This window comes from Zootoca vivipara, chromosome 15 (assembly GCF_965207765.1).
Source record: "Zootoca vivipara chromosome 15, rZooViv2.hap1.1, whole genome shotgun sequence".
NCBI classification, from domain to species: Eukaryota; Metazoa; Chordata; class Lepidosauria; order Squamata; family Lacertidae; genus Zootoca; species Zootoca vivipara.
Window position 1 is genome coordinate 20,244,508 of NC_142598.1, and position 10,574 is coordinate 20,255,081.

At 41.6% G+C, this 10,574-nt stretch overlaps 1 protein-coding gene across 2 annotated transcripts; it reads left to right on the top strand.

Moving 5' to 3' along the window:
- Window positions 1-1,503: 1,503 nt before the first annotated feature.
- Window positions 1,504-10,277, top strand: DNAJA1 (DnaJ heat shock protein family (Hsp40) member A1). 2 transcript variants are annotated; one of them, XM_035140897.3, is made up of 9 exons: window positions 1,504-1,652; window positions 2,608-2,753; window positions 3,495-3,672; window positions 4,811-4,915; window positions 5,044-5,271; window positions 5,553-5,667; window positions 7,067-7,182; window positions 8,325-8,425; window positions 8,681-10,277. In XM_035140897.3, the coding sequence occupies exons 2-9, from the start codon at window positions 2,622-2,624 to the stop codon at window positions 8,897-8,899; spliced, it is 1,194 nt and encodes a 397-aa protein (XP_034996788.3). In that variant the 5' UTR covers window positions 1,504-1,652; window positions 2,608-2,621; the 3' UTR covers window positions 8,900-10,277. The 2 variants fall into 2 exon arrangements, with proteins under 2 accessions (XP_034996788.3, XP_034996789.3); XM_035140898.3 differs by having other exon boundaries at window positions 1,504-1,611.
- The last annotated feature ends 297 nt before the right edge of the window (window positions 10,278-10,574 follow it).

Consider the following 10,574-nt stretch of genomic DNA (forward strand, 5'->3'; position numbering starts at 1 on the left):
AGGTGCAAGGAAGTTTGCTCGCTCGGTGGAGCTGCTTGTGAGCCGCATTCAGTATGGGGAGGTTGGAGCGGTTGGATTTCCCTAGGGGTGCGGGGACCACCCGATTGCATTGCACTAATATTCTTCACCTCATTTTTGCTTAGCTAGTTCAATGCAAAGCCTTAATAAAAAATGCAGGTAAAAAAAAGGTATGCCAGGCTAATTTTAAAGAGCCAGCTTTTTAAATTGTTTTTTATATAACGTAACTTCCGTATGCTATATTAGCAGTATAAGTAGCAAAATTATGTTAATATAATTTTGTATTGTAATTGTTGTAGGCGATCCTACCATTGTGATTGCAAATGATAAAATATATCGCGGCAGAAATTCTGTGTTCAATGCAAGTAGACACTCTGGTACTTCTCAGTAGACGCGTGTGTGATCGCCATTCTTTATTCCAAAGCACCTCTGTGCCTTTGAATGCATTTGAATGCAATAAATGTTTACAGAAATCAGCTGAAACTTCGTTTTGCTATGTCACAGAGTCCTTCACTGGGGGAAAAAGCATTTACTGTATTAGGAAGTTGTGTGGCAAGATGTAAAAGTGGGACATTTAATCATTGTGTAGGAGAGGGTATTTGAGCAGGTGTAGCTTGCCTGACAAGTTACTCCTGAAATTTCCTCCTACATAACTATTTCGGATATACTGTGAACTTCCTGTAAAAGTGGTGTTTAAAACTCCACCTTCTGCTGGTCCACAATGCTTATGTTGTGTCTGATGTTTGTCTCATTGTGTTAGCTACTAGGATAGGAACTGTAGTTTGCCCTCATAGAATTAAAAAGGTAAAGGAAGTATTACCATTTACATTTGTGAGTTACTTTTTACACACACTACGATCAAGTAGTGTATAAATTTTATTAAGCAAACAAATAAATAAAACCCTCATGTTCTCCAGGCACGACAACTAGGAAGGAACAAGATCCTATAGCAGAAGCCTATCCACGGCCAGCACATTTTGCAAAGCTAAGCAGGGTCCAGTATGGTTTCAAATTGGATGGGAGGGAGGGAGGGACACACCGTGTCTGCATTGTAGGGGGTTGGACTCGATGACCCTTCCAACTCTACCAGATATCTTGGACATACGGGACAAGAGGTTGCAAGTTAACGGAACCGTTGCCTGTACAAGAAGCGAACAGCGGCCATTGTGAGCGCCATGTTTCTTTGTCAGCGCGGGCCCCGCTGCATTTTGGAACTTGTAGTCTTCCTTTATACCAAGGGCGGGGGAGAGAAGGAGAGGGGGGCTTGGCACGACCTGATAAGGGCCGCCTCTGGTGCATGACGGGATTTGTAGTGTCCTCCGATGACGTAATTGCCCGCGAGGGGAGGAGCTGGCTTTTCGCGTTGCCGTTTGGCAGAAAGCCAGCGAATGAGAAACACTGAGCGTAGGAGGCGGAGGCGGTGCTTCCGGGAATGGGCGGTGCTTTCTTGAGAAAGGAAAAAACTCCCCGGATACTGACTAGGCTGAGACCGGCTCGGAACTTTCTAGAAAAGTCGCGGCTTTGCCTTGCCTTCTGTGTGAGAGGAAGCGGCAGGCTGGTTGCTCGGCTCCCTCAAGCGCTAGACTTCGTTTGGTATTTTTTTTTTAATTTCTCGGCCGGGGCGCGAGCGTATGGTGAGTGAGGGCCGAAAAGCTTCCCCCCCAAAAAAATTATCCCACCGGGGCCCGCTGCTTCCCCCCCCCCAAATTATCCCACCGGCGCCCGCTGTTCCACACAGAACGGGCGGGCAGTTGCGCGGTTGCTCTCCCCCCCCCCGCTTGTGTAAGGAAAGGGGGAGGGAATCTGGCGCACGCCTGGTCAGCTGACGCCGGTATAGCGTGGGGAGGGGGGGAAGAGGAGGGAAAAATGTGACTGAACTTTCCCTAAGGAGGGAATGTGAGAGGGGGGGGATCTAGTTGGGCCGTTGGTGGTGGGGAGGTTGCCATGAAGCCGGTCGTGACCGTTCTCCAGGAGGCGACCCCTTTGAAGCACAAAAGGTGTGCGTGTGTTCAGCTGTGGGGTGACTTCTCGTCTTCCTAAGCATGGAGTGGTGCTCGCCTCCCCATTTCCGTCTGTAGGGGGGAGGGTAATGCTGTTTTAAGTGGGGTGGGGTGGGGAGAAGCAGGAAGAGTCTCTCGTCAGATGTTGTGAACCGCCCTGTGATCGTCAGGCGGAGGGAAGTGTACAAATTTAATATAAAGTTGGGCATCTCTCTGTAGTGGTCTCAGGTTGGGTGTGAGTTTGTGAAGTGGTTGGGGGGGGGCGGGAAGGCCAAGGTTTTGAGATGGAACTAACACCACCCCCAAAAAAGGTGCTTTTAAGGGGTTTGGTGGGGGAGGGGTTTAGAAGCCCACATTGTCACGTGGACGGTATTTTGTATGGAAGTTTGTATGAAAAGGCCATTGCCTTTAAAGGTAAAAGCTATTGGGGTCTGATAGTCCTAAAGGTGTTTGCTTTAATAAGCATTTGGGAGACAGGAATGCTGAAACTATGAGAGAGACTGGAAATATCTCTAGCTTACTGTGTTTGTTTGATGCATTTTTAATGTCAATTGTCAATGTTATCCTTCCCTGCCCCTTCCTGTTACAGGTATCAGCTGAACCATGGTGAAGGAGACCACATACTATGATGTGCTTGGGGTAAAGCCCAATGCCTCCCAAGAGGAGCTGAAGAAAGCTTATAGGAAATTGGCACTGAAATATCATCCTGATAAGAATCCTAATGAGGGCGAGAAGGCAAGTGTGCAAGCCCCTTCCCTACTACAGACATTATGCCAATTAGTTTTGTGAAACATGCTTTATCTGCTGACTACTTGTTTGTATTGTACCTAATGGCTGTGAATTTAGAGTGGGTTGGATTCTGGTACCCTGGCAGTAATACATATCCTCTTCCCAGAATGTGACATAACAGTCTGATACTGATTAATGTTTATCTTATCTAGGTCTATTTCTCCATGCTATTAGTTTGAGCATGTGACATACTTTAGAATTCGGAGGTGGTGAGCAGAGAGCTAATATTGCTTAATGAGAAGCTATTGGTACTTGTACACCATCTTATATTTATAACTTACTGTTTTGTGCAAAACAGCCCCTCTATAGTGCAAATGGATATCAGAACGTTGATCAGTTCAAGGCTTTTTAAGACTAAATGCCTTGTCTTTTACTTTTAAGAAGCTTAAATTCAAAAGCATGACTGCAGTCCCTGCGAATTCTGAAGTTTCACAAATGGAAAGGCTGACCATCTTAACCTTTAAAAATTTCACATTGATGCCAAATGTGATTTAAAAGGCCTGACTTTAGTCTTCAACATAGGGTGCACGGTGGCTCCTTAAGGTAACATGTGCATATAGCCAGCTAGATTGCTGTAGAACATTAAGTTCAGATAGTGGTGCTAAATAAATGTTACACTAGTACGGGTAATCTTCTGTGAATATTCTGTAAAGAGATGAAGCTTTTCTTTTCTTTTTAATCTTGTAGTTCAAACAGATTTCCCAAGCCTATGAAGTGCTTTCTGATCCTAAGAAAAGAGAGTTGTATGATAAAGGTGGTGAACAAGCTATAAAAGAGGGTGGTACTGGAAGCGGCTTTGGATCACCCATGGATATATTTGATATGTTTTTTGGAGGTGGTGGAAGAATGCAAAGAGAAAGGAGAGGTAATGTCCAACTTTTTTGAACTAGTTCATGGAAGTGATTGTAGTTCAGTCAATAAAAGCAAATTGCATGGGCAAAGAGAACAGCTCCTCAGATTTCCATTTGAAAGTAAAGGTGGCCTACTCATAAGGGTAAGATCTTATTAATATCATGAGTTGCTTTGGTGACTCCAGTTAAAATAAATTCAAATCTTAAAAGACTTAACTTTTATTAAAATGTCCATTTGTAGTACTTATAAGGTGCTTCAAATTTTAGTTTCTGATACTTGAAAGTTACTAATGTGGAACTTCAGGTATAGAAATGCTAAAAGTTTAGCTACAAAGAGTGTTTTTTTAAATAATAAAAAACACCTGATTTATATCGCATCCCAAAAGAGTTTTCTGACTTGTATGTAAGCTATTCATGTTTACTTGGAAATGTTCCACTAAGCTCAATATATTACTATTTCGTAAATGTGCCTAAGATTGTAACCTTGGAGTGCAATTCTAATCTCCCATGTTGGTGGCTGTAGGGGATTACAATGATGCTTTGGTTTCTTTCCACTGGTAGAAAGGAGAACTATGCAGGGGGAGGGGTGCTTTACCCAATTTTGACTTCTGGGTGGAAAACTACCATCAGCAGTTGTTCTGCAGTGTTAGCAAGCAGTATGCTCTGGAACAGGCAGGGAATGAAACACCAGTGGTTCTGGATCTACTGGATCCAAAATCCTAAAGATCTCTGAGGATTAGTTTCCTTCCTAGAGTTGGTATAGCAAAAAGTCTTCCCCATCCCCATTCTGCTCTTGCACAGCCAACTAGCCAAGCTTTGTCTGTGGTGCTAGATCTGCCATTTTACTTCTCCCCAGCTCCTCATTAGGATTGTTCTGACCATTTCTCAAGAAATCCAGCTTTCCCTTTAAAGATCAAGCAGCACAGAACTCCCTCCCTTACAGTGGGGCCAGGGATCTTGCTTAATGTCAACTAGCAGCGATCACAGTTGAAACTTATTGTAGAATGGCTTCTCAGGTTGGAGAAAAATAAATTTAAAAGTTGAAATGTATTGGTAAGCAGGAATTTGATGGATCTTTGAGAACGTAACCTGAACTGAAATAAAACCAGATGCCTGCCATATTGGTCTTCAACAATATGCCTTTCCTTACAGGTAAAAATGTTGTCCATCAGTTGTCAGTTACTCTAGAAGACTTGTACAATGGAGCAACGCGAAAACTGGCTCTACAGAAGAATGTCATTTGTGACAAATGTGAAGGTACACTGATAAATTTTTGTTCTTAGGGGTAGGGGAGATGAAAAAGTCATATTGGAAACAAAGTGCAGTTGTAACGGGGGGAAATATGTAGTGATCTTGTGCTTATTTTCTTTGATGCTGTTCTCTAGGCCGAGGCGGCAAGAAAGGTGCTGTGGAATGCTGCCTTAATTGCCGAGGAACAGGCATGCAAATTAGGATTCATCAGATAGGACCCGGAATGGTTCAGCAGATCCAGTCTGTCTGTATGGAATGTCAGGGCCACGGGGAGCGCATTAGTCCCAAGGACAGGTGTAAAAGCTGCACTGGAAGGAAGATTGTTAGAGAGAAGAAAATCCTGGAAGTTCATATTGATAAAGGTATGTGTCTCATTTTGGGTCTGTAGTTTTAAACCCAATTATCTTTGAGGGAGAAAGTATGGAGAACTTTCAGAAAAGTTACAGAAGAATAGCTGCTACTATTGCAGCCTACTTGGTAATAGAAGTAGCCTGCAGGTAATGTAGCCAAACACCCGATATAATCTGGATAAGTTGCAGAATTGCATTAGAATCACCAGAGTCAAGAAACATACCTGTTAATGTCTATAATACTATGGTATTTTTGTCCTGTTTCTCCATCTTACATGGTGCTTTTGCAATAGGAATGAAAGATGGTCAGAAGATAACTTTTCATGGTGAAGGCGACCAAGAACCAGGATTGGAGCCAGGAGATATTATCATTGTCCTGGATCAAAAAGACCATTCTCTGTTTACAAGGTAAATTTGTGATCGTGCTGCTATAGCAATTTTAACTATGTTAATATGTAACGGCTGGTTTTTATATGTATATGTTTCCAGTCTCAGGGTTTGTTTATTGGATGAGAGGAAGGTTTTAATATTCTAATTCAGTGAGAATAGAGGATAGCTATAAAGGAACAAAGTTAAAAATCAAATCATTACTCTCTTAGAGATGGGGCAGCTACTATAGGTCTTCAGGAGTAACAAATGGAAATCAGGTGGTGGGGAACCACTTTTGGCTGGAGTACCAGATCTAAAAGTGACTAGGCCTTCATGAACCACAGTGATGGGTGTAGCTTAGTGTACTCCTGATAGTTCTTTCGCCGCCATGGCTCGTGTTTAAAGACACATATGCAAAGGAACCACTGGGAACATAAGCCGATTCCCAGTTGTTCCTTTGTAGCTGTGGATTTACCTGTGCTGTGCCTGATGAAAAAAATCTGAAAACAAGCTGTTCCTTGATACAATTCTAGCCACAAGATTCTGTAGCTTGAGAGTACCTTCCCCACTGACTGCTAATGAAGAAGACAGAGATAGCATGTGGCTAGTGTAGGGAAGCCTCATTGTTTGATAAACCCTCAGCCTTAAGTTTGCATTAGTATCCATGGTGGTGGGTGGGTGCAGTTTTGCCTTGCTAGTTGGTAAAATAGTCATCTACTGGGCGATACTGACTTTCTTGAAAGCAGGCTTGGGAGATGTGGTGAAGCTCTGAAAATCAGGGGTGACTGGATGTAGTTGCTTTTCAGTTAAATACATTACGTTCACATCTATAATATCCATTTTAGCAAAGCTAACCACTTAGAAATAGAACAGACATAGAAACATAACCACCCCACCCCCTATTCCCCCTCTTCTCCCCCTTTTCTTCCTAACATAACATTCTATGTATCATTAATGTCTCCTAACAAATGAAACTGAATTGTAGGAATCATTACTTGAAGAATGAGGCATCACACTGTTTTGTATACTTAAGAAATATTTAATAAAAACATTTTTAAAAGAAAAACAAATAGAACAGACAGCTGCAATAGCATTTCCCACCCCCCACCCCTTAAAACAGGGTCTTGAATGGCTCTAGGATCAGAGTAAACTATGGGGTGCTTCCAGTCTTGCAGGAGTAAGAATTGCTTCTACAACAAAATGTGTAAAGACTGTATGAGTGATGTTCTCAGAACTGTGATCTGGATTTGAACTTCCACATTTTACTTCAATAGTATGCTTAACTCAGGAGCAGCCAGTGTTGTGCCCTCCAGATGTTGCTGCACTACAGCTCCCCTCACACCTCACTATTGACTATGCTAGCTGGGGGCTGATGGGAATTGTAGTCCCAACACCACTTGGAAGGCATCCTGTGGCAGATAGTTCTTTTTTTCTACAGACGAGGTGAAGATTTGGTCATGAGCATGGATATCCAACTAGTTGAGGCGCTGTGTGGTTTTCAGAAGCCAATTACAATGCTGGATAATCGAACCATAATCATTACTTCTCATCCTGGTAAGTATTACTTGAGAGCAGGTATTTTGGTATATTTTCCTATTGCTTACTGTGGGTGGTAAAACTTCCAAGTAATATTTTGAGCTAATAATCATCACATGAAAATGAAGTGTGCTCAAATCTATGGAATGCAGACTTGTGACACAACAAATACTGTATCTATGTCAAACCTAGTAGTGATATACCAGCTGCTGAGATCCACAAGTGAGGAGGGTGGTGTTGCATTCAAGTCTTGTGTGAGAGCTTTCACCTGCCATCTGGTTGGCCACTGTGAGATCAGTATTCTTGGTGGCTCTTTGGCCTGATGTTGCAGGGCTCTTAATATCTTAGAAAGCTAGTATTATGTATAAAGGTAAAGGGACCCCTGACCATTAGGTCCAATCGTGACCGACTCTGGGGTTGCGGCACTCATCTCGCGTTATTGGCTGAGGGAGCTGGCGTACAGCTTCCAGGTCATATGGCCAGCATGACAAAGCCACTTCTGGCGAACCAGAGCAACACACGGAAATGCCGTTTACCTTCCCGCTTTAGCAGTACCTATTTATCTACTTGCACTTTGACGTGCTTTCGAACTGCTAAGTTGGCAGGAGCTGGGACCGAGCAACGAGAGCTCACGCCATCGCGGGGATTTGAACCGCCAACCTTCTGATCGGCAAGCCCTAGGCTCAGTGGTTTAACCCACAGCGCCACCCGCGTCCCAGTATTATGTATAGCGCTGTACAAATAGCATTTCAGTGATAGACTCCTGTTGCCTTGGAGAAATGTCACCATCACTTACAGCTGTTCTTTGACATGATGAAATGGAAATAAAGTTTGCAAATAGATGTTGGAAGTACTCTTAATACACTATTGAACATTAATCCTGGCTTGATTTGTAAGCAAGATCTCTTCTGTTCGCCAGTTTCTGCTTCCAATACTTGCTGATATCTGTGCAAAATGAAGTTTCACTACACTTTTCTGCATGAAATAACTACTTCTTCATGGTTGTTTGTGCACCTTCATTCTCTCTTGCCTTGCTAGATCTATTAAATTTTAAGCATTTCTCACAGGGAGTAGTCTTACTACTCTGCACAGAGCGTATTATAATGCTAATAAAAATAGGTCTATTAATGAGGATAACCCTTTATGCTTTTGATTCTTAGGTCATATTGTTAAACATGGAGATATTAAGTGTGTACTGAATGAAGGAATGCCCATCTATCGCAGGCCATATGAAAAAGGCCGTCTGATCATTGAGTTCAAGGTAAGATGCAGCTGTCAAAAGCCACTGATGAAATGAAATTTCTTCGGTAAAGTTTCTTCTACTCATGCTAGAAAATACTGCCATGTGAGATTTTAATATATTGTGCTTTAAAGAAAAAGTTGACATTAATTTACATAGCTACACAAATGTGCCTTCTGCTTGCAAATATCTGCCTGCCAAACCATATTGTATACACACACCTACCTAGAGATTTAATGATGCATGCAGTGCACTAATACTGTGCCCTAATTTCAGGTGATCTTTCCAGAAGGTGGCTTCCTTTCCTCAGATAAGCTGTGTCTATTAGAAAAGCTGCTACCTCCAAGGCAAGAAGTGGAAGAAACTGAAGATGCGGATCAGGTAGAATTGGTGGACTTTGACCCATCTCAGGAAAGAAGACAACATTACAATGGGGAAGCCTATGAAGATGATGAGCATCATCCCAGAGGTGGTGTGCAGTGCCAGACCTCTTAAAATGGCCTCATGATTCCCCTTGTGCTGCTTACCCTGTATGTCAGTTGTGGATGAGTGAAGGACTAAAGTTGCTAAACTCTCTCTCAAACTTGCCATCATCCCTGTAATATTTAAAACATAGTTGTTTTTAAATCAAGTTAACAAATTTAAATCAGTAAAATGCTACACTTCAATCAAGTTGGAATGATGTTCATATTTCCGTATGACCTCTTAAGGAAACTAGAAGCCACTTTGCTCTGGCTTTTTTATTTTGTGCATTGTAAGTGTATTGTGTGCAAACGCACTGGCTTAGTATTCAGTGATTTCTGTTTAGTATTATAAATTATATTCCCTTTAAAGTAATGCACATGTATTTATGATTCATGTTTAAAATGTGAAATTAAAGTTTTGTATTCATCTGCTCCTAAAATAAGTTGGTGTGTTTTGGATGTATTGTGGCTGGTTCAGACTTCACAAGACACTGTCCTGTGCTGGAAAGTAAAAGCCCCCCCCCTCCACCCCCAGCTTTAAGCTAGAATGCAGTGCAAACATGCTCTGTTAATGTTATACAGGATCTTAACATGGCTAGTGGGTGAAAGGTGTTGAAAATTCAACCTGCCTAGTGCTTATGTGTGATGAAGATCAGAATGTTCAGGCTTGGCACCTTGAACAACGGCAACCATGCAACTGAAAGCAGCTGGTCATTCTTGGACTAAAGGCAGAAAAATATATAGTATCTCCAACTTTAAATAGGAAAGGTGGACCATTTCAACTTATTAATATTTATCTTTAATTGATCCTATTAACAATATTCAAGTCCTTAGACTGCATGAGTACTAGAAAACCCCTAACTCTGACACTGAATTCAGATAGTTTTGTGTGAAGTTTCTTATCAGGGCTACCTCTACAATTAGCCATTTCAACATGTTAACTGGTTTTATAAGTAAATGGGATATAGCTTACTAAAATGGCTTTATATTCCACCTCATAGCTGGGCTTGATAACTAAGCCAGGGGCTTAATAGATTCAAGTGCCTCTTGAGACTCAGCTGTACCTAAGGTGACACTTTATGATTATTTTTAAGAATTCCATTGCAAACATCCCTATTATAAGAATGAGACCAGCACATAGTGCATCAAGCTGTACATAGAGAGCAAGTGAGCTAACGATAGCAGTCTAGTTTTTCACATCCATGACCTTATATTTGAGGTTTTGATCTATGACTTCTTTCTAGTCTCTAGTCTGGGGTTTGATTAAGCTGTATAGCAAATTATCATGGTCCTTGTGATAAGGATGAGTTAGTTTAATTGAGAATGTGACTTCTAAAAAATGCTTGCATATTGTACTTTAAACCTGAGTTTCAACCTATAGGGGGAATAAATGCTGTCCTTACTTCTAACAGTTTCATCTCTTCCTTTTTTATTACCTAAATTACCAATCAAAGCATATTAACGCAGTGGAAAATTGTGCCTTTGTGGCAATTTGTACCTATTAAAACAGCCATTTCTTGGCATTGGCCATGTGCAGGGAATGTTCAATTATGTTAACATTACAATTCATCTATTATTATAAGGGACATTATGAAATGCAGTTTTCTTTAAACAAGTTAGGCTATTTCAATTGAAGTGACAAAGTAATTTTTAAAGCATTAATATAATTGGGACAGCTCTTCTATTGACAGCATGGTAACTTTTCT